Source organism: Lithobates pipiens, unplaced genomic scaffold (assembly GCF_037356315.1).
Source record: "Lithobates pipiens isolate NorthernLeopardFrog02 unplaced genomic scaffold, aLitPip1_a1.2 Scaffold_25, whole genome shotgun sequence".
Classification (NCBI taxonomy): Eukaryota; Metazoa; Chordata; class Amphibia; order Anura; family Ranidae; genus Lithobates; species Lithobates pipiens.
In genome coordinates, this window is record NW_027507787.1 from 97,683,511 (window position 1) to 97,708,355 (window position 24,845).

Here is a 24,845-nt window from a genome sequence, read left to right on the forward strand (position 1 = left end):
TTCCAGCAGGTCTCTGGTGTGTGGGAAGAAACCATAATACACAAACAAATCCCACATAAGCCTAGGGAGAACATGCAAACAGTAGTCAGATGGTGTCCTGTTGCCCAGCTAGATTGGGTGTTCTAATAAGTCCTCTTGCAAGGGCAGCCCATCTAATGTGGGCGCATGGGCGCTGCCCCCCATCCATGCTTTCGGCCCCTTTCAGGCCGAATTAATTCCTATGGCGGGGGTGCGTTTTTTGAAGCACCGATTAGAGCCAGAGGCTCTAATAGGCTTCAAAATAGGGTGGGCTCGGGGCGCAAAGCATTGCATGTGAAGCCCACCCAGGTGTGTTGCAACAGCGAAACAATATTCATTGTTGTAACACTGGATCTCCTCCTGGCCAATCGGGAAGCAAGGTCTGATATCCATCACCCGATTGGCTGAAAGGACAAGTGCTCCTATTGAACATCTAGGAGGTGGGGAGGAGAAGCACGGTGGAAGTGAGGAGAAGAGCCGCTGGTCTCCCAATCCCCGCCAATCCTCGGATGCCCGATCCCCACTGCCTAGATGGGGTAAGTGCCAGTGGACCGACTGGCAGACAGCATGGGGGGGGCGGGGATAGGGGCGTTTGAGGTGTCGCGGGTAACAGCTGCCATTGTCCTCCAGTATAAGTTTAAGACAGAGAAATGTACCTGAACCATTTCCTCAGGTTCTTCCCCTTCCTGTAAAATTTCCACTTTTGCAGCGCCACGTCTTTCACTGTCTCGTATTTGATAGGCCAAATCTCTTGCACGGTTCTTCTCCATCATGTTTGACTGAGATCCAGACCAGACATAGATAATCTGAATTGGTGAGGAAAGATATTTTAGTAATCTTAATGCATTCCTTTTATTCTTCTAAAATCGGGTCTCCAAACTCTCTAAACAAAGGACCAGTTTATTGTCCTTCATACTCTTGGAGGGCTGGACTGTGGCCAGCAGAAGGGGACATTTTTCTGGCATCAGTGGGAAAAAACATTGTTACATTTAGTATTAGGGGAGGAATAGTCCCCCATCATTGCTATCAGTGGGAGGAATAGTGCCCCATTGTTTGCATCAGTGGGAAGAATAGTGCTCCATCCCTGGTATAATTGTAAGGAATAATGCCCCACTGTTGGCATCAGTGGCAGAAATGTTGCCTCATTGTTGATGTCAATTGACAGAATAGTGACTCCCAACAATGGGATGAATAGTGCCCCAAGGACAGGATAAAGGCAAGCAAAGGGCTGCATCCAGCCCCCAGACTGGAGTTTGGAGACCACTGTTCTAAATAGTCATAACATGAGTTAGAACAAATAATCAACTTTTCCATTGTCCAGTATATATACAGTGATTCACCTATGGAACTAATATATTTGGGGCTGCACAAGATCAAAATGGAAGGAACAAATTCGTCATTGCCACTAGCAACTACTCTGATGTTTCGTTTTACCTTGTTGTGCAGTATAGGTCCCAAAACTGATGTAATAAAAGCGAATTCAACGGGCTGGTATTCACCTATAACTGAAGCTGGCTAAGTTTCCTCTTTAATAACCAAATAAAAGAGTTTAAATTTAAATTTAAATATGCAGTAAAAAGGGTTCCAGCAGCAGAGGACAGCAGCATTGTGGATAAAATGTTCTAAACTTTAAGCTTTACTGCAAATGCAACACCCACTGGCCTGCCTGAATGAAGGGAAACCTGCAGGGAAGAAATATTGAGCCTACTGATGCTGACCTCTCCTTTTACAATATACTAGTCTCTGGGCTGTCCTGTTGAATAAATGGCTTTAGTATTTTCAAAGTTACTAAATTATGAAAATATTCAGTTTAGGTATTATGAATATACTCTAACTTTCCCCATCTTAATTTTTCTCAAGCTACTAAAGCTAGGGAGCATCAGGCAACTAGCATTTTCAGAAGTCAATAAGCAAGGACAGCCTCCATGTTTATTTCAGTACAGATATTCTTTAAAGAGTAACTTCACGTTTGTTGAGAAAAAACATTCCCCTCTGGGTGATTTGTGTGCATAGCAAGGATTTTAACAAACTTTGTTGAAGATTCTTACCTTTTGTTATTCTGAAGAAATCCCTGTTTGTCATTTGCAGAGTGAATCTGTATGGGAGTGGTTTCATAATTATCAATCAACTACTGCACCTGCAGGGCTCTAATGAGGAAAGTTCAGGGTCTGCATCCCTTTAGACATGATTTCCTATTGTGAGTATATTGCCAAAAATGACATTTTGTTGAAGAGGTTGCCTGAAATCTGACTTGTATCTTATCGGGAAAATTGGTGAGCCAATCACACAAGCAGGAAATTATGTTTCTGGGGGGCGCTCTGTATAAATTCGGTGTACAGAACACCTCCAGGTATATATATTTTTTTTTTTGCAATTTTCTTTTCCATGAAAACGAAAAAAGGTTTTTGCATTTAGCTAGACTTTAGCTAAACTTTATGCCTCAAATATTTAGTCAAGTGACAAGCCAGGACCCTTCTCTTCTATCTTCTTCCCTATTTTTTGCCCCGCTTCAGGTGTTCACATCACTCCTTGAGTGATGTGGACATTTCATATTGGTTGTCCAGCAGTAGAGCCCTTTCAGGATAAGAAAACTGTAGCATCATGATGTCACAAAGAGGTGATCAGTTTGGCCAGAGAATGCAGTGCTGGATCACCGGTTGTCACTGGTAGAATCCGCACTGGCAAATGACATTCTAACCCTCCCTAGCTATATTCAAAACTAGAAAACAGAATGGGGTGGAAATGCATTTCAATTGCAAATATGCTATGGCATTCGTATTGTGTGACCTGGCCACTTCCTGTTAAGCCTACCTTTGAGTAAAAGGTGAAATATGGAAGGGAAAGGATGGAACACAAAAAATTATTACCTGGCTTGCATATTGTAGAAAGGGAGAGAAAGTGAAAGGATCGACTTCAGACAATAGAGAAGAGCTAAGTACACTGTCCAGCTGAGGAGGATGAGGACAGCCTAGGAGAGAAGCAGCAAAAGTTTCACTAAACCACGTCACATGCGATGAGCATGCTGGTCATATGTGAACCTGACATCAGACATTTATTGTCAATTCTTGCTGGTATAAGATAATTGCTGCCAAATCTGGACATTTTTTTTGTTTGGATTTTATGGCACCAGCAAATGTCTTCTCAACTGGTCACCACACCTGGAATTACATTTTTTCACCTCTAACAATACAAGCTCATATAGGACACATGTACTGTTCCACACAATTAGTGTATTGGCACAAACAAAAGCATGCATGCTATGACTTATATCCCAGCACACAACGAGATGGAAGCAAGTTGGCTGGAGATGGACTTCAGCTCTGGGTGGGTTTTGACAAATATGGGAGTTGCAAATATACAAGGAAAAGGTGGGGAGGTTTGGGTGTGTAAGAATTTAACTAGCAGTAGTCATCAAAATTTGAAGCTAGGCTAGCTAGTCATGTCACTCTATAACTTAAGAGGTCTACCGAGAAGCCTAGCTCAATCAATCATATAGGGAAAGTTCAAACAGAGAAGTCTGAAATCTCAGTCCAAGCACTATTGCATTTCTCCCAACTGTCCCTCATTTGGAAGGGCCGTTCCTTTTTTGAGACCAAATCCCCCTGTCACTTGTACACAGTCTCAGTTGTCGAATTTATACATTTATATACATCATGTACTATTTTACTACCACAAGTGTTTTGCTGCACTAGATTTTTATCCAACCTCAATATTCCTACATCTGCCATCTAGAAAAGCCAAGATAAAAGAAAAATAGGAGGTAAGAAATAGTATATGATTTAGCGAATCACTTTAGATCTTTGTGCTTCATCTAACCAGGGCCATGGCAGGAACAGTTCTTTGCCCTTGATACTATGTGCTAAAAAAAACAAAAAACTTCTCTTTATCATTTCAGAAAGTTAAGACATGTACTATTGATTTATTCTCTATTCTTTTAGGGATCTTCAAACTGCGGCCCCCCAGCTGTTGCGAAACTACATATCCCATGAATCATTGTAAAACTCTGACATTCACAGATATGGCAAGGCATGATGGGAATTGTAGTTCCTGAACAACTGGAGGGCCATAGTTTTATGACCCCTGTTCTATATCCTCTTCTTTATCATAAACATGAATGCCTGGGTTACTTGAACTGATATAATTTATTCATGAAGAAAAGGCCCTCTCCTGATGGATAAATTGTGCTTGAACACCTGCTATCTAAAGGTCCATGGCCACTTTCATACCTTAAACCATAGCTCCTAAAAAGTCCCTCTTTTAGAGGGTATGACAGTTCCTCTTTTAAAACCACATCCCTCTGTTCCTCTTCAGATGCAACACACATCTTCCAGAATCACTTTCATTAAAGGCTCTTGGCATTTGATTGCATTATAGCTTAGAGCAGAAAAGGAAGTCGGTGCTGGAAGACTCTGACAGGCACTGTGATCATAGGTCTGAACAATAAGTCAGACTGTAGCTATATAACGTCCACTTACTTTGGGTCCTACTTTAATCAATGTCTGGTTTGTAAAGGATCTCCTCTCTGGACTGCCAGCCCAACAAAGCTTATTAGTACAAGCCAAAAAGAGTGACAATTGACCCCCAGCACAGTCCTCCACTTGATAAGAGATCTTGGAGGAAAACTCTGTCTTAGATTTCTTAAGCTTTCTGTACATTAGTAAAATTTTGTAAAAAAAAAATTTCAGTTTCAGAATACATCCAGGGTCAAACAGATATTCTTTTTCATCTGTAGTGATGACAAAAATTTGAAGGAGCAGGATAAAAAATGCTTCTCAAATGACCAAAATGCTAACTGTGAATGTTGTTTTTGTTCAGGAAAAATCATACATATTGTAATGAAACCTCTATAATAGGTCTGGGATTACATGCAAATAGCAGATCTAAACTAACTTGGAAGGGGTTTGAAAAAAATAATCAGTTGACTTAATGATGGCAAGAATTAACATTCTAAGAATGCGCAATTCTACTAATGTATGGGCAGCTTTGGAATTGGAACTTTTTTAGTTAAAGACATCAAGGGAGGGACAAAAGCCAAACCCCCCCCCACACTGCAACCGCCTTTATGGTGTCCAATGCCTCTGACAGGAAGAACGTGAAGACCTCTTTTCCTTCTCATCATGCCTTTTCTTGAACTGGATGGACTGGTGTCTTTATTCAACCTTACTAACTATGTAACATAACCAGTGAGAAAGTGCAATCAGCTACCCTCCCATTACCAGGACAGGAGGTATACATTTTGGTACTGTTTAGTGACTTCAAAGTTTTCCCTATTGAAAGGACTTTCAGTTGAACTAGACTTCCTCCTGCAAAATAAATAAATAAATAAATAATACCTTTACTGTGTCCAGGATGAAGCAGTCGCCTGTGTTGAAGCTGTCCCATGTTAGGTCTGTCTCAATTGCACGAATGTGTTTGCGACCGCTCACATGGTAAAGATGGTGGGTAGGGGTCTCTTGGTCCTTTTCTGCACGCTGGAAACCTGAGGAGACCCCTCCTTCCTGTGATAAAAGCATAAAAAGTAACAGTGAAAGGCTGGGAAAAAAAAAAGGTTTAAAAGGAGTTGAATAGGAAAACATGAAAAACACTCAGCAGATTGTTTGGGGTTAGTAATGTAAGTAGCACTGTTTTGCTAACTTTTCAATGGGCGTTCTTCCATATTCTCTTGCAGTTTTATCCATCAATACTCAAAAAGGGACACAAGCATTAGACATTGGGGGTAGAAGGAACTGGGTACACACTATAAAAAAAATTGACAAAAAAGCAAAAACCGCATTATTAGAATGAAGGTTCGATTTTCGTATAGTGTGTACGCTACTTTTGATAGCCAATTCCGATTGTTCAGATGAAAATTACCAAAGGGACAAGCTAGAGAATTTTACTTGCTAGTGAACAGAACTAAAATTTTTTGCTTAAAGTGGTTGTAAACCCTTACAAATCACTTTGACCTACAGGTAAGCCTAGATTAAGGCTTACCTGTAGGTCCAAGAAATGTCTCCCAAACCTATACGGTTTAGGAGATATTTGCCCGAAGACGGGCACCGCTGTCTACGGCGCATGCGCCGTAGACAGCGTCGCGCAGGCGCACTGAGCGTGGCATCGTCGATGCCGCGCGTCTCGGCACCCGTGCGCATGCGTGGCAGTGACATCATCGCTGCTCCGGCGAATCACAGCGCCGGAACAGCGAGACCCAGGGAGACCCACCAAGAAGATGGACGCTCGGAACTACAGGGGACAGTGGTGACTTCGCTGGCTCCTGTGTCAGGTAAGTGACACATAATGGGCTACTATGCGATGCATAGTAGTCCATTGTGCTTTGCCTTTGCAGGGAATGAAAGAGGAAGTAAACTCATCAGGGTTTGTACTCATCAGGGGTGTACTTTAATATGTACAATATTTATACAGGAAAAAGTGAATGGGAAAGACTGCACATGATCGGAAACAAAGTACAACCCAGAAAAAGATGCATCAATTTTGTAAACAGGAAAGTTTAATCGTATTATGTAGAACAATAGCCATTTTTTCTTTTTTTCTTTTTTTTACACTGTATGCTCAGCTTCTTTTCTTCTTTTGAAGTTGCTTCTATATGGCCAGTACACCAAGTACAACTATAGAAATTGATATAATTTGTCATCAGGAACGAGTCCATTGTTGGATTTGGAATCCAAGTGTAATATATATATATATACATACACACACATACATACATACATACACACAGACACACACGTAAATATATATATATTTTTTAATGTATCTACAAAATGATCTAATGAAAGAGAACAAAAACTCCGCAACACACCGAACATATGGCCCTTAAAAGGCTGGCTACAAAAAGGTCACACACACACATTACATTTCTTCCTAATCTACACTACCATGTAACTACACTGAGTAAAATTATAAAAACGAAAAACACTTTTGCGTTTGCCCCAATTTATCATGAGCTGAACGCAAAATCAATGAAAATCATTCAGTATCTGGTGTGACCACCATTTAATGCTTCAAGCAGTGCAGCACATCTCCTTCGCATAGAGTTGATCAGGTTGTTGATTGTGGCCTGTGGAATGTTGGTCCGTTCCTCTTCAATGGCTGTGTGAAGTTGCTGGATATTGGCAGGAGCTGGAACATGCTGTCGTATACACCAATCCAGAGCATCCCAAACATGCTCAATGGGTGACATGTCCGATGAGTATGCTGGCCATGCAAGAACTGGGATGTTTTCAGCTTCCAGGAATTGTGTACAGATACATTGTAACACAGGACCATGCATTATCATGCTGCAATATCATGTGATGGTTGTGAATGAATGGCACAGCAATGGGCCTCAGGATCTCATCACAGTATCTCTGTGCATTCAAAATGGCATCAATAAAATGCACCTTTGTTTGTTGTCATTAGCATACGCCTGCCCATACCATTACCCCACCGCCACCATGGGCCTCTCGATCCACAATGTTGAAATCAGCAAACTGCTCACTCACACAATGCCATACACGCTGTCTGCCATCTACCCTGTACAGTGAAAACCGGAATTCATCCGTGAAGAGAACACCTCTTCAAAGTGCCAGATGCCATTGAATGTGAGCATTTTCCCACTCAAGTTGGTTACGACGACAAACTGCAGTCAGATCGAGACCCCGATGAGGACCATGAGCATGCAGATGAGCTTCCCTGAGATGGTTTATGACAGTTTATGCAGAAATTCTTTGGTTATGCAAACCGATTGTTGCAGCAGCTGTCCGGGTGGCTGGTCTCAGACAATCTTGGAGGTGAAGATGCTGGATGTGGAGGTCCTGGGTGGTGTGGTTACATGTGGTCTGCAGTTGTGAGGCTGGTTGGATGTACTGCCAAATTATCTGGACCTTTGGAGATGGCTTATGGTAGAGAAATGAACATTAAATTCAAGGGCAACAGCTCTGGTGGACATTCCTGCAGTCAGTATGCCAATTGCACTCTCCCTCAAAACTTGTGACATCTGTGGCATATATTGTAATATATAATGTAATATATTGCTATGTGATAAAACTGCACATTTTACAGTGGCCTTTTATTGTGGCCAGCCTAAGGCACACCTGTGCAGTAATCATGTTGTTTAATCAGCATCTTGATATGCCATACCTGTGAGGTGGATGGATTATCTCGGCAAAGGAGAAGTGCTCACTTACAGATTTAGACAGATTTGTGAATATTATTTGAGCAAAATAGGCCTTTTGTGTACATAAAAAAGTCATAGATCTTTAAGTTCAGCTCATAATAATTAGGGGAAAACACGAAAGTGTTGAGTTTAGAACTTTGCTCAATGTACAGGAAAATTTTGCCTTTGTTGTACCATTAGTACCCGTCTTGGTTTCATCGTATGACCATTCGTGGAAAAGCAGACGATTATTTGTCTGATTTTCTTATAGCGTGTACCCAGCTATAGCAGCAAGTCTTCTGAGAGTGCCCAAAAACAGTATATATAGGCTAAAGAATATATGATTACTACACTGTGGATGAGATGTTACAAACAGTTTTTCCTTCTAAGGGCTATTGCACAATTAATTTGGTAGCAGCTCCAAAAAGATTTGTAAATTCTGCATACATATTTCTCTAAAACTGCTGGTGTGTATTGGTCTTTAGTAGTTGGGTAGAAGGTCTGGCCCCTTTGAGAGTTCATTATATATCCTAATATTTATCACTTTGTTGCATAGTTCTGGCAGTTTAGACTATCCATCCAAATAGGCATGAACCCCATGAAGGTTCCCCGTTCTTTGTGGTGCTCCTCTAGGCTGCTTTCAGATTTTAAACTTGGTCTGTGTGTTGTGGTTCAGAAAGTCAGAAAATTAAAAAGCATCCCTTTTATAGATATGTTTTTCTGTAATCCAAATGATAAGTTCTAATAACCCAAATGAATGGTTCCTAAGAGTACTCAACAGAAATAATGTTCTATGTATTTACGTGGTGACCTCCACCCAAAGACAAATGCATCTGTTAGACCAGGTCTCCAATCTGTCCAAATTTCACCCATATTCATCCAACTACCTACTATATATTATAGTGTAAACCATAGCCTTATTGCTAGATTTGGGCATCTGATTGGTCCTATCAAAACTTAAAAAGATGGGAGGCAGGGATGTTCATACAGGGTCCCACAGGGCCAAATTTCTGTATAGCAAGCATAGGCAATGACCAGCTTTGGCGGCAAGGCTGGCAGTTACAGCTCACACTCACACAAGTAATTGTCAGTAACAAACCTTTTTGTAGAATAAAAGGTTTCAAAATGCCACCCCTGCCTGCAACCAGACAGCATTTTACAGGCTGCTGGACACAGCTGCACGCAAACTCCTGTGACTCCATAGTACACAAGTATGCTTCTGCCTGGTATACAGTCCATCCAGGTGCATGAGCCCTATGACAGTGTTTTAGGCTAGAATATGCCAGCTTAGTGCTCATACAGAATTTAACCCAAGAAAGCTATAGATAGTCAATGAGATGAATGGTGGCTGCAGTGTGAATGTGAGCCAATGCTGTAGAATGTATTCAATTTAGTGTGACACATGGCAAGCTCAATTCACTTTTTGTATGCAGGATACATCCTCAAAGCAGTATTAAACCCAAAACCAAAAATGTAATATATTGAAGCTTACCAATCAATAAATGTGATAGTTGCATTAGTTTTCTTTTCTTAGGCTATTTCCCTCTGTTTTTCACCTGGTGATCTGGCCAGTAAAAATAGGTGTGTTCAGGGGTGTGCCTGGGCACACCCTAATCACCCCATGGGGGTGCAGATTCCTCCTGCTACCTGGGGCCCTAGTGTCCCCTCCGAAGCTCTGCCTGCTTCAGGATGGAGCCAGTAAATATGTAATTTACCGACCCTTACTTTTCTGAATGAACACAGTGAGTGATTGGTAGTAATCACTCACTGTGTTCATTCAGAACTGAAGTATAGCGAACTGTTTAATATGCTTCAGTTTGTGAATGAACAGGAAGTTCAGCACAGAGCACCTCCCATCCCTTCACTGTGCAGGGTAGCTGAGGCTACAGAGAAGGGAATAGAGAATCCTTGTCCCCCCCACCCCCCAACAGGGCTCCTAAAAATACATTTTAAACAAAAAAAAGTAAAAATATTATGAAATTAATTAATAATAATAATAAAACAAAAAAAAAAAAAACACTACTGATACCAATCTCTGCTCTCATGACACCATCCACTGCTCTACTGACACTGCCCTCTGCCAATTGATAAAATCCACCATACTACTGACACTGTCCATGTTTTAATACATTTTAAAATGTTTATTTACATTTATTTATAAAAGGGGGTGTGTGACACACACACACACACACACACACACACACGTGTTTGAGCTTTGGGGTGCACACCCTAATGCAATAGGCTGCTCATACCAATGCCGGTAACATACCTCCTGTATTACAGTGCCTCCCCTCTGGATGAAGGAGCACAGGGGGCATATTAGGATAGCAGCATTGCCAGTCTGGGGGGAAGTGGAGTGTTGGCTGTACTAGCAGATTTAGATACACTAACAATTTGAAGCCAAACTCCAGCTAATACTTTATAATCGGTGGCAACAAACAGTTTTTTCCTTTTGGGATAAAAATAAAAGCCGATCTATGTAAGCACCCCTGTCAGTAGTAAATGGTTTGTATCATCCCCGTTACTGATACATCTGCGAAAGAGCTTGCTCTTTTGAAAAGGAGCAGATTTACTTGCTGGATCACCAATGAAATTAGAGGAAATAAAGCCTAAAAAAGAAAAACCAATGCAGCCATCACATCTAACAATTGGTAAGCTTCAATATAATGTAGCACTATCCTCGGAGGAGCCCCTAGTATGTTTCCCACTTTTTCCCTGCAGCCAGGCACAAGGTAGCTTCACACAGCCAGGTGCACACCCACTTCTGCTCGAGTGACCAGTCTATGTAGGGGTTTTGTTTTTGTTGTTTTATTGGAGAACCTATTGGCCATAAAAAGAGTAAATATAGTGGGAAACTTCAAAATTGAACCATTCACATTGAGGACTCTAACTTCATTTCCTAGTCAAACTTGGCTGAAGTCCTTGCAGAAGGCAAAGACTTCTTCACAACAGCAGCAGAACTGAGCAATGTCCCATAGTAAAGTAGTGGGCAATCCTGGACAAAGCTCTAAGAACACTAGCCATTGTCCTCTTTGTGTGAACCCTGAGCTGACTTAGAGCACAAGATGGGATAATTGTCAATTGACAAAATAGGTAAAAAGCCAAGGGGGTGAATACATTTGCAAGGCACTGTAGCTGTCTCTCTGTTAAGCAGAAAAATTTAAAACTATTCTACTTTTATCCTCGCACCTACCTAGGAGTAGAGTTGGGCCGAACACCACCCCGGTTCGCGCCAGAACTCTCGAACATCTCAAAAGTTGCGACCCAAACTCTGAACTCTATTAGCCTATGGAACCCAAACTTGACAAATCAAAATTGCCCATTTTGAAGGCTTATATGCAAGTTATTGGCCATAAAAAGGGTATGGGGGCCCGGGTACTGGTCTGTGGGACAAGCATCAATGCAAAAAAAAAAAGAAGATTTTAAAAATTTTACAGGAGCAGCAATTTTCAAAATGCTTAAAGTAACAAAAATAAAAATGACAAATGCCCTTAAGTATAGTCCCCTTAGTCTGCCTGAAAAGTGGTGCATCTGTACCTTGTATAGAACCTGCTGCAGAAAAACTGACATTTATAAAGAAAAAACACATATTTAAATTGCCGGCAATAGCAAAAAGCTTAAAAAAAATGGCATGGTATGGATTTTGAGGGTAACCCCACAGCAAAATAAAAACGGCATGGGTCCTCCCAAAATCCATACCAGACCCTTATCCGAGCATGCAGGCCAGTAAAGGGGGGGGCAACAATGAGTGAGCGCCCCCCCCCCCCCGAACCATACCAGGCCGCATGCCCTTAACATGGTGGAGGGTGCCAAGACAACCCAGGCGTGTGGTTGTGGGGGATCTGTGGGCAGGAGGCTTATCAAAATCTGGAGCCCCCTTTAACAAGAGGGCCCCAGATTCCCCCCTATGTAAATTAGTATGGGATACATTGTACCCCTACCCATTCACCAAAAAAAAAGTGTCAAAAGGGAATAAAAACACACACAGTTTTTGACAATTCCATTATTTAAAAAAACAAAACAATGTCCAAAGATCTAGATCCATCGTCAATCACGACACCCCCGCAACAAAAGCTAACTGCTGCCTGCCCGCTCCACTGTCTGACTTTTCCTAAATAAGGGGTGGGGTCATCTGGTGGTACCGCCCCATGTGATGTCATTGACTGGTTAGCCTTCCTCGCGGGTCCATGATTGACAATGGGTCTACATTAGGGGACATTGTTTTTTATTTTTAATAAATGAATTGTCAAAAACTGTGTGTGTGTGTGTGTGTGTGTGTTTTTAGACAAATTTTTTGGTGAATGGGTAGGGGTACAATATACCCCATACTCATTCATATAGGGAGGCATGATCAACAACCAGGTATTCACTGTGCCTGATTGGGCAAAGCTTTGCCCAATCAGGGATTAGATTGCAGTGCATTGTGGTACACTCTGCAGGTGAAAATGCGCTGTTTGGGCCAAACTTTTACTCGGCTCGAACGGTTTGCCCAACTCTACCTAGGAGTGTGCTACGCTAATAAATCATAGTGTACCAAAGACTGAGTTTCAATAAACCCCAAGAGATACTTGAACAAACAAAAGTCCTTACTTACCAAATACGTCACCCCCCGTGGGAATAAAGACATGAACTCTACACTTTCGTGTCCCTGTGTCTCGTGATTCTGAGTAGGCTTCTCACCCATATACATGTGAAGCTGAGAGCTGTAGATTGCTCCAGCTGCCTTTTCATCAACCGTCGTTCCATTTCCTGTATGTGGACAAAACCAAGCGTTAAGAAGCGTGATGAAGCAGAAGTTCATTTTACGTGTGCAAAATGTGACAATGCATTAAAATGTTTGTTCACCAATGCCAGAAGTCTGCCAAGCAAAATAGGTGAGTTGGAAGCTTTGGTACATGCAGAGGACTATGATTTAACTGGTATTGCTGAATCTTGGCTTCATTCTTTACATGCCTGGGCTATTAATATTACTGGCTATGCTCTCTTTTGGAAAGACATGGTAAAGTGGAGGGGGGGGGGGGGGTGGTATGTGAAAAGTGATCTCAAAGCGAGTGTGACTGAGCACCTAGTTGATGGAGAGTGTGATGAGGCTGAAACAGAATGGGTGAACTGTACATGGGTGTGCGTATTACAAAAGGTAATCATTGGAGTTTGTTATAGGTCACCCAGGGTAATGAGGAGGTGAAGACTCATCTCCTTGCAATATTTTGTATAAACCTATTACAAGTCTTATGGTACAATTCATAGAGGCCCCAACTAGGAATGATGTTCTGTGGGACCTAGTAATCTCAAATCATACGGAGCTTATTGCTAATGGTCATATAAAAAGAACATCTGGGTAGCAGTGACCATAACTTCATTTCATTTAATGTAAACTGTAAGCAACAAGCTCATACTGGAAATATAAAAACACAATTTTAAAAGAGCAAATTTTCCAAGGATGAGGGCTGCTCTCCAAGACTTAGACTGGGAGGGAATAATGGCATCGATGAACACAGAACAGAAATGGTAATTCTTCAAAAAGACTATGTGAACACACTGCAAAGTATATTCCCTTGGGCAAGAAGTTTAAAAGGGTAAAAATAAAACCTATGTGGATAACAGCCAAAGTTAAAAAGACTATAAATAATAGGAAAAGAGCTTTTAAAAATGAAGGAACACTATCATTTAAATGTTACAAAGAATATAAAAGGATATGTAAAAAGGAAATTAAGGCCACAAAAATTCTAAATAAAATGACAGATTGCAAAAGATAGGACAAACCCCCAAAAATTCTTCAAATATATTAATAGTAAAAAGGTCAGCTCTGAGCATGTAGGCCCTTTACAAAATAATCTGAATTATGGGTGAATGGGGGCAAAGAGAAGGCAATTTTTTTAAATACCTTCTTAAGCTTTGTGTATGCAAAGGAGCATGGAGGAGCTTATGTCCATAATGGGGATAATATTGACACAGCCCCAAATGATCCAAAGTGGCTTAACCACTTTCTGCCCGCCCAACGTCAAATGACGGTGGGGCGGTACGGCTCTCGTTCTGGGACGCCACCATATGACGGCATCCCAGAACGGCCGCTCTCACATGCCCGCGGGGGCATGCAGCCGCACCGCGTCCTAGCGGCTCTTTAACTATGTGATTGGATGTGTGCAATCACAGCCTGTCACATCTATACATAGAGATGCCAGTAATCAGCGCTCCTTACCTCACACTGACAGAGTGTGTGGCGAAAAGAGCCAATTAGCGGAATCTCCTCGCAGGAGATTCCGCTAATTACATTATAGTGCCACCAGTACCAGCAATCAATACCCACCATTGCCCACCAGCGCCCACAAGTGCCACCGGTGTCCATTAGTGATTTCATTTGGGTACAGTGAAGCATGACCGCGCAATTGTCAATCAAAGTGCGACAGCGCTGAAAGCTGAAAAATGGCCTGGGCAGGAAGGGGGTGCAAGTGTCCTGTAGGCAAGTGGTAAAATAGTTATGGTCCAGAAATATTTAGGGAAAAATAAAGGTGGATAAAGCACCTGGACTAGATGGCATACACCCATGGGCCCTAAAAGAATTGAGCTTTGTCAGTTCAAAGCCATCCTTTCTAATTTTAAGGATAAGATATATTGTCTGTTTAAAAAACAAATTCACAATGAAATTACATTCCTACTCCACACATCCACATATATTACAATTATCAACCATGCATTTACCACACAGGATTTAATTATACATATATTATATATATATATATATATATATATATATATATATACAGTGCCTTGCGAAAGTATTCGACCCCCTTGAACTTTTCAACCTTTTGCCACATTTCAGGCTTCAAACATAAAGATATAACATTTTTATTTTTTGTGAAGAATCACCAACAAGTGGGACACAATTGTGAAGTGGAACGAAATCTATTGGATTTTTGAAACTTTTTTAACTAATAAAAAAATGAAAAGTGGGGCGTGCAAAATTATTCGGCCCCCTTGCGTTAATACTTTGTAGAGCCACCTTTTGCTGCGATTACAGCTGCAAGTCGCTTGGGGTATGTCTCTATCAGTTTTGCACATCGAGAGACTGAAATTCTTGCCCATTCTTCCTTGCAAAACAGCTCGAGCTCAGTGAGGTTGGATGGAGAGCGTTTGTGAACAGCAGTTTTCAGCTCTTTCTACAGATTCTCAATTGGATTCAGGTCTGGACTTTGACTTGGCCATTCTAACACCTGGATACATTTATTTGTGAACCATTCCTTTGTAGATTTTGCTGTATGTTTGGAATCATTGTCTTGTTGGAAGATAAATCTCCGTCCCAGTTTCAGGTCTTTTGCAGACTCCAACAGGTTTTCATCCAGAATGGTCCTGTATTTGGCTGCATCCATCTTCCCCTCAATTTTAACCATCTTCCCTGTCCCTGCTGAAGAAAAGCAGGCCCAAACCATGATGCTGCCACCACCATGTTTGACAGTGGGGATGGTGTGTTGAGGGTGATGAGCTCTGTTGCTTTTACGCCAAACATATCGTTTTGCATTGTGGGCAAAAAGTTTGATTTTGATTTCATCTGACCAGAGCACCTTCTTCCACATGTTTGGTGTGTCTCCCAGGTGGCTTGTGGCAAACTTTAGACGAGACTTTTTATGGATATCTTTGAGAAATGGCTTTCTTCTTGCCACTCTTCCATAAATACCAGAATTGTGCAGTGTACGACTGATTGTTGTCCTATGGACAGACTCTCCCACCTCAGCTGTAGTTCTCTGCAGTTCATCCAGAGTGATCATGGGCCTCTTGGCTGCATCTCTGATCAGTCTTCTCCTTGTCTGAGCTGAAAGTTTAGAGGGACGGCCAGGTCTTGGTAGATTTGCAGTGGTCTGATACTCCTTCCATTTCAAAATGATCGCTTGCGGGATGTTTAAAGCTTGGGAAATCTTTTTGTATCCAAATCCAGCTTTAAACTTCTCCACAATAGTATTACGGACCTGCCTGGTGTGTTCCTTGGTCTTCATGATGCTCTCTGCGCTTTCAACAGAACCCTGAGACTATCACAGAGCAGGTGCATTTATACAGAGACTTGATTACACACAGGTGGATTCTATTTATCACCATCAGTCATTTAGGACAACATTGGATCATTCAGAGATCCTCGCTGAACTTCTGGAGTGAGTTTGCTGCACTGAAAGTAAAGGGGCCGAATAATTTTGCACGCACCACTTTTCAGTTTTTTATTTGCTAAAAAAGTTTAAAATATCCAATAGATTTCGTTCCACTTCACAATTGGTGATTCTTCACAAAAAGTAAACATTTTATATCTTTATGTTTGAAGCCTGAAATGTGGCAAAAGGTTGAAAAGTTCAAGGGGGCCGAATACTTTCGCAAGGCACTATATATATATATATATATATATATATATATATATATATATATACACACATATACATACACACACACACACACACACACACACACACACACACACACACACACACACACACACACACACACACACACACACACACACACACACACACACATATTATATATATGTGTATATTTCTCTATCGATCACTAAATAACTGGGGTACCTCCAAAGGTAAGGAGGAAAAAAAAAAAGAGACAGAGGCCGCAGGAGAGTTCCTTATGGTGTCCCCATATTATGAAAATATAAAAGGTGTCCTCATATTAAAGAGTAGACAAGACAATAAAATAAGACTATGTGACCTCTTTCATTTCATTCCTACATTGATATCCTTAAAACCCCTGGTAAAGAAGCTCTCTTTAAATATATTTGTCCTAGTTTTAATCACCCTTATAGGTCTCCCAGGGACTCTTTAACGACTGGAATATTACCACTGGATTCGTGTAAGGCAAATGTGGTGCCTATATTTAAAAAAAAAGGGTTCAAAGTCTTGACCAAGTAACTATAGACCTGTTAGTTTAATAACTTAATAGTAGTATAGTCGAGAAGATACTGAAGAGTATCATAAAAAGACCACATACCGTATATACTCGAGTATAAGCCGAGATTTTCAGCCTCTTTTTTGAGGCTGAAAGTGCCCCCCTCGGCTTATACTCGAGTCATCGCTGTCTGCCTGCTCGATCAGCGTGTCGAGCAGACAGACAGCGGACATTCTAAAATTCAAAAGCCGCGCCTCCGCCTCCGCCTTCGCCTGTGATAGGCGGAACACTGAATTTCCCAGCAGTCAGTGTTCCGCCTATCAAGGACATCCGCTCATCCTCGTACTACGGACGAGGATGAGACGATGTCCGTGATAGGCGGAACACAGGCTGCTGGGAAATTCAGTGTTCCGCCTATCACAGGCGAAGGCGGAGGCGCGGCTTTTGAATTTTAGAATGGCCGCCGAGGCGCCGACGAAGAGCGGCGATCCTGGCAAGGCACGGGACGGAGGCAAGGCAAGGCACGGCACGGGACGGGACGGAGGCAAGGCACGACACGGGACAGAGGCAAGGCACGGCACGGGACGGAGGCAAGGAGGCAAGGCACGGGACGGAGGCTCGGGACACAGGCTCGGGACACAGGTAGGCTGGACACACACACACACACACACACACACACACATGGACACACACACACAGGGATGGATGGATGGAGACACACACACACAGGGATGGATGGATACACACACACACAGGGATGGATGGATGGAGACACACACACACAGGGATGGATGGATGGAGACACACACACACAGGGATGGATGGATGGATGGAGACACACACACACAGGGATGGATGGATGGATGGACACACACACACACAGGGATGGATGGATGGATGGACACACACACACACAGGGATGGATGGATGGATGGAGACACACACACACAGGGATGGATGGACACACACACACACAGGGATGGATGGATGGATGGACACACACACACACAGGGATGGATGGATGGATGGACACACACACACACAGGGATGGATGGACGGACACACAGGGATGGACGGACACACAGGGATGGACGGACACACACACAGGGATGGACAGGCATGTCTCACCCTCGGCTTATACACAAGTCAATAAGTTTGCCAGTTTTTTTGGGGGTAAATTGGGGGCCTCGGCTTATATTCGGGTCGGCCTATACTCGAGTATATACGGTAGATGAGTTCTTGCTGGAAAAAAATGTTTTTAGCAGACAGCATGGATTCATGAAAGACATAAGTTGTCAAACAAATGTGATTTCTTTTTGTGAGGAGGTAACTAAAAAAAATCAGTTTGTAAATGGATAGAAATCTGGCTAAAATATTGAATTCAGAGAGTAGTGGTTAATGATTTATACTCTGAATGGTCTAAGATTATCAGTGGTGTACCCCAAAGTTCAGTGTTGGGACCCTTACTTTTTAATATATTCATAAATGACATCGGGTGACGGTCTGGGATTAAAAGTACCATTTCCGTCTTTGCAGATGACACCAAGCTATGCAGTGAAATAATGTCCTTACAGGATGTCTCCAACTTACAAGCCGACCTCAATGCTCTGTCTAATTGGGCGACTATGTGGCAGATGAGGTTTAATGTTGAAAAATGTAAAGTTATGCACTTAGGGGCTAAGAATATGTATGCATCTCACATACTGGGAGGAGTACAACTGAGGGAATCAATGGTGGGGAAGAATCTGTTTTGGTAGATCATAAGCCTAATAATAGCATGCAAGGCCAAGCTGCAGTTTCTAAAGCGAGCTTTCTTTCTTGTATTAAAGAGGAAGTTAACCCTGATGGGTTTACTTCCTCTTTCATTCCCTGCAAAGGTAAAGCATAATGGACTACTATGCATCGCATAGTAGCCCATTATGTGTAACTTACCTGACACAGGAGCCAACGAAGTCACCGCTGTCCGCTGTAGTCCAGCGCATCCATCTTCTCGGTGGGTCTCGCCGATCCGCCGCTGTCATTCGGCTTTGCCGCGATGACGTCACTCCCGCGCATGCGCACGGGAGCCGCCACGTGCGGCATATTGCCGTTGACGGGTGCCACGCCCAGTGCGCCGCTGTCTACGGCGCATGCGCCGTAGACAGTGGTGCCTGTCTTTCGGCAAATATCTCCTAAACCGTGTAGGTTTAGGAGATATTTCTTGGACCTACAGGTAAGCTTTAATCTAGGCTAACCTGTAGGTCAAAGTGTGTTGTAAGGGTTTACAACCACTTTAAAAAAAAAAAAGGCCTGGATTTTTTTCTGAAAGTACAATACACCTGGCTACTAAAATTTATAGGTAAAGTTGATCTAGGGAATATCAGATTGCCTCTTGATCAGGAATGATTTTTTTCCCCTGCTGAAGCAAATTGGTTCGCGCTTTGCTTTTTTTTTTTTTGCTTTCCTCTGGATCAACTGTAGGTATAGGAATTGGATTTGTTTGTCTTTTATTATATTTTTATTTTATTTTTGTTCCCCTTTTGTTGGTTGAGCTAGATGGACTTTTCCAAACAGACTGACTATGTATATTAGAACATTAACTTTATGATAGCTCACCCAAAACAAAACAAAAAATAAAAACAGGTTTGGATGAATTTTCTACAGAGAAATCTGTTGCTACTCCCAAATAGTCATGGCTGCGTTAGGCAGGCCATAGTTGATGCAATTGTGAATGGTTAAATGGAAAAAATTATTTGATTTTCCCCACCAACACACCGGATGTTGGTGGGCAGAGCTACTGTATTCTGACAGCAGGTAGAGATCCCTACTGTCAGAATATAATGTTTTTTTTTTTTTGCTCAGACAGGCTGGTTGTACAGAAGTCGATTGAGAGATGAACTTATGTACAACCAGCCTGCCCATAGTTGGATCAAAATATATATCCACTTATGGGCAGCTTAACTGTGTGCATGTAGCATGAGATCACACTTCAGCATTTAGGTGTAGGGATGAGCCGAACCCCCCCCCCCGGTTCGGTTCGCACCAGAACTTTCGAACGGACCCCAAATTCGTACGAACGTTGGAACCCCATTGAAGTCTATGGGACTCGAACATTCGAAATTAAAAGTGCTAATTTTAACGGCTAATATGCAAGATACTGTCCTAAAAAGGGTTTGGGGACCTGGCTCCTGCCCCAGGGGACATGGGTCAATGCAAAAAAAGTTTTAAAAACGGCCGTTTTGGCGGGAGCACTGATTTTAATGACGATTAAAGTGAAAAAAAAAGTGAAATATTCCTTTAAATATCGTGCCTGGGGGGTGTCTATAGTATGCCTGTGAAGTGCTACGTGTTTCCCGTGTTTAGAACAGTCCCTGCACAAAATGACATTTAACGGAAATAACGTCATTTAAAACTGCTTGCGGTTTTAATGTTATATCTGGTTCTGGCAATATGGATGAAAATCATTGAGAAAAATGGCATGGGTAGCCCCCCTGCCCATTACCAGCCCCTTTGGGTCTAGTACGGATATTATGGGGAACCCCGTACCCATATTAAAAAAAGGAAATACATGTAGCCCCCAGGCCCTATCTACTCAGAACAGCAGTATACAGGCGGTGCAACAAGACAGGGACTGTGTAGATTTGTTGTGTTAAGTTGAATCTGTTTGTAATTTTCAACTGGTAAATTTTTAAAGTGTAGCTCCAGTCAAAAAAACGATTTTTAAGCTTTTTGGAAAACATAGGGAAGGGTTATCACCCCTGTATAATTTGTTTTGCCGTCCGTCTTTTTTCATCTCACTTGCTGTGGTCTCCTTCCGTTTGCAAGTAGGAGATGTTTGTAAGTTGGATGTTTGAAAGTAGGGGCCTGCCCTATATGCTCTGCAGAAATGGTTTTGCCACAACATTGTAAGCCCTCAAAGTGACTCTTGGTGGGCGCTGGAGCGCCCTGCTGTGAACGATTATATAAAAAATTGTAATTACATGCCATTGTTGAACAGTGGTAGAAAAATTGACCTTTGGTGGTTGTGGTGCTGGTGCCACACCACTATAAGTCCTCACAGTTACTCTGGGTGGGCACAGGAACGGGCCCTCCTGTGAAATATTATATCAAGAATTGTAATTACATGTCCCTGTTAAACAGGGGCAGAAAAATTGGGCCTTAGGCACTGGTGCTGGTGCCATGACACTGCAACCTCTCCCACATACTCTAGTTTTAGTGCAGGAATTAGCCCTGCTGCAAAGCATTGCATCAAAAATTTTAATTAAATGCCCCTGTTAAACAGGGGCAGAAAAATTGGGCCTTAGGCACTGGTGCTGGTGCCACGACACTGCAACCTCTCCCATATACTCTAGTTTTAGTGCAGGAATTAGCCCTGCTGCAAAGCATTGCATCAAAAATTGTAATTAAACGCCCCTGTTAAACATGCTGATGGCATCACCCAGAACCAAAAATGTTCTTCCAACATATCATCGGAGGAGGAAGAGGATAGACAATCAACATAACAGTACAGTCACTTAGCATCAGCATAGGCAGTCTTGAAGGGATGTGATATTTAAAAAAAAATTATTTGGTTACATCAGCTTCAGGTGCTTGGTAGCTGTGGGTGATCTAAGACTGATTCATCTTGATGAAGGTCAGTCGATCAATTGATTCGGTGGACAGGCGCACCCTGTGATCGGTAACAAAGCCACCAGCAGCACTGAAGGTGCGTTCCGAAAGAACGCTGGATGCAGGACAGGCCAGTAGCTCAATTGCATACTGTGCAAGCTCTGGCCAGTGATCCATCCTCAAGACCCAGTAAGCCAGAGGATTTTCGATGGGAAAGGTGTCCAAGTCTGACCTTGCCCCTAGGTATTCCTGCACCATGTAAATCAGACGCTGGCGATGGTTGCTGGAACCGATCATACCTTGGGGCTGCGGACTAAAAAATTGTCTGAAGGCATCGGTCAGACGGCCACCTTCTCCACCGCTCCTTCTGACCGATGCCTCAGCAACACGTTGTCCAGGACCAGGAGTTTGTAACCGCCCAGTCTCTGGGAACGCGTTGCACAGACCTTTCTGCAAGGCCCCCCGGAGATGTCTCATCCTCTGCTCCCTCTGCGACGGCAAGATAAGGTCGGCAACCTTGCCCTTGTACCGTGGATCAAGGAGAGTGGCCAGCCAGTAATGGTCCCTCTCCTTGATCCAAAGAATACGAGGATTTTTCCGCAGGCTTTGCAGGATCAGGGAGGCCATGCAGCGTAGGTTAGCTGAGGCATTCTGTCCGGAGTCCTCTGGGACAACATGATCTGCAGCTACCTCCTCCCAGCCACGTACAAGTCCACGGGTTTCTTGGGACTGTAAATCATCCCTACAACCTGGGTGCCAGCCTCCACCTCCATGCTGACACAATCATCCTCCTCCTCCTCCTCCTCCTCCTCCTCATCCTCTTCCTGTGTGATGGGTGGCACAGCAGGAACACTGTCTGGATAAAGGGGGCCTTGAGAGGCAAGGAAATCCTCCTCTTCCTGCCTCTGTTCTGCCTAAAGTGTGCTGTCCATTATTCCACGCAGCGTATGCTCCAAGAGGTGGACAAGAGGTACAGTGTCACCGATGCATGCACTGTCACTGCTCACCATCCTTGTGGCCTCCTCAAACGGTGATAGGACAGTGCATGCATCCCTGATCATGCCCCACTGGCGTGGTGAGAAAAAAACAAGCTCCCCTGACCCTGTCCTGGTGCCGTAGTCACACAGGTACTCATTGAAGGCCCTCTGCTGCGTGTGCAGCCGCTGCAGCATGGCCAACGTTGAGTTTCACCTGGTGGGCATGTCACATATAAGGCGGTTCTTGGGCAGGTTCAACTCCTTTTGGAGCTCAGCCAGCCGAACACAGGCATTAAATGATCGGCGGAAATGCACACAGACTTTCCTGGCCTGCTTCAGGACATCCTGTAAGCCCGGGCACCTGCCCAAGAACCGCTGCACCACCAGGTTAAGGACGTGAGCCAAACAGGGCACATGGGCCAGTTGTCCCTGTCGGAGGGCGGAGAGGAGGTTGGTGCCATTGTCGCAAACCACCATTCCTGGCTTAAGCTGGCGTGGCGTCAAACACCTCTCGGCCTGCTCCTGCAGAGCTGACAAAACATCCGCCCCAGTGTGGCTCCTGTCCCCCAAACAAACCAGCGCAAGCACGGCATGGCATTGTTTTGCCTGCGTACTTGCGTAGCCCCTGGAACGCCTACGGAGCACCGCTGGTTCTGAGGACAGAACACTGGAAGAGGCCATGGAGGAAGAAGAAGAGGAGGGGGTGGAGGAGAGAGGTGTGTCACAACCAATAGTAGCATTTTGGAGGCGTGGTGGCGGAACAACCTCCAACACTACTGCATCTTGTCCTGCATCCTTCCCAGCTGCCAGAAGAGTGATCCAATGGGCCGTGAAAGACAGGTAACGTCCCTGTCCATGCCTGCTGGACCATGAGTCAGCATTAATATGCACCTTACCGCTGACCGCCCTGTTCAGCGAGGCAAGGACATTGCCTTCCACATGCCGGTAGAGAGCCGGAATCGCCTTCCGTGAGAAAAAGTGGCGTTCGGGGACCTGCCACTGAGGAACCGCACATTGTACAAACTCACGGAAGGGGGCCCAGTCTTCCAACTGAAAAGGCAGCAGTTGAAGTGCTAGCAATTTAGCCAAGCTAGCATTCAACCGCCGGGCATGTGGATGGCTGGGAGTGAACTTCTTTCGCCGGTCCAGCAGCTGGGGCAGGGACATTTGCCTGCTATAATCGGACATGGGTGTACTGCTAGTAGAGTGCCCGGAAGCACTTGGCTGTGACACACCTAATTGTACACCTTCATTCCTCTCAGAGCAGGTTTCAGAGAGGACTGAAGGTCTAGTGGGGTTGGAGATCCCAGCTGATGAGCAGCAAGGAGAGGTCCGCTTTGTTCTTTGGTGTGGGTCTTTGAGGTACGCTTGCCAACGAGCTGCATGGCAGGTCAACATATGTCTGGTCAAGCATGTGGTGCCCAAGCGGCTGATATTTTGGCCACGCGAGATACACTTGAGACATATGTTGCAAATAGCAGCGGTGTGATCTGATGCACTCATCTCAAAAAAGGCCCACACCAAAGAACTTTTAGAATAACGCACAGAGGCAGCACCCTGCACAGACGGAGCTCTGCGGTGTGATTCAGTCTGTGTGCTGCCCCTAAGCTGGCCCCCGGAGGGCATCCTGCCTCGTTGGACATGTGCCTCCTCCTCCTCCTCTCTCCTACCAGGCAACCACGTTGAGTCAGTGCCCTCATCACCCCCTCCCTCTTCATCGCTGGAGCAAACCTGGCAGTATGCTGCAGCTTGTGGAACATGACTGCCAGATTGCTGTCCTTCTTGAGCATCCCCTCTCTCTGCATTCACGCTACTGCCTTCCTCTAGCTGAGTATCATCATTAGAGCCTACAAAACACTGGGCATCCTCCTGGAGCATGTACCCAACACTGTGCTCAAAGCGTTCAGTAGACTCCTCAGAAGAACGTGGTGGGTCTAGGGAAGGAGTCACTGATGATAACATTGAGAGGAGGGAAGACGATGCGTTGGCAGCTGCTTTGCTAGTACCCTGAGCCTGGGTGAGAGAGGATGAGGAGGATGAAGAGGGCTTGGTCATCCACTCTACCAAGTCATTGGCATGTTGCGGCTCAACATGTCCAGCTGCCGAAAAGTGCTGATGATGACGATGCACCGCGTCCACGACCAGCACTGTTGTCTCTAGACACAGAGCCTGCTTGCTCTCTTTTATCAGCTCGCGCCTGTCTGCCTCTCCTTGCTGGCCTTCCAGACATGGTAATGTCCTGAAGGGAGTTG

At 43.8% G+C, this 24,845-nt stretch overlaps 1 protein-coding gene across 1 annotated transcript in view; it reads right to left on the reverse strand.

Annotated features, from left to right (window-relative positions):
- CAPG (capping actin protein, gelsolin like) overlaps positions 1-24,845 on the reverse strand; it is a 55,502-nt gene that overhangs the window by 15,150 nt on the left and 15,507 nt on the right. Inside the window, exons 4-6 of the mRNA XM_077454755.1 lie at positions 12,747-12,901; positions 5,352-5,516; positions 675-824 (exon numbers count right to left, since the gene is read on the reverse strand). Of these exons, the coding sequence (XP_077310881.1) occupies positions 675-824; positions 5,352-5,516; positions 12,747-12,901 (470 nt within the window). The remainder of the gene's footprint in view (positions 1-674; positions 825-5,351; positions 5,517-12,746; positions 12,902-24,845) is intronic.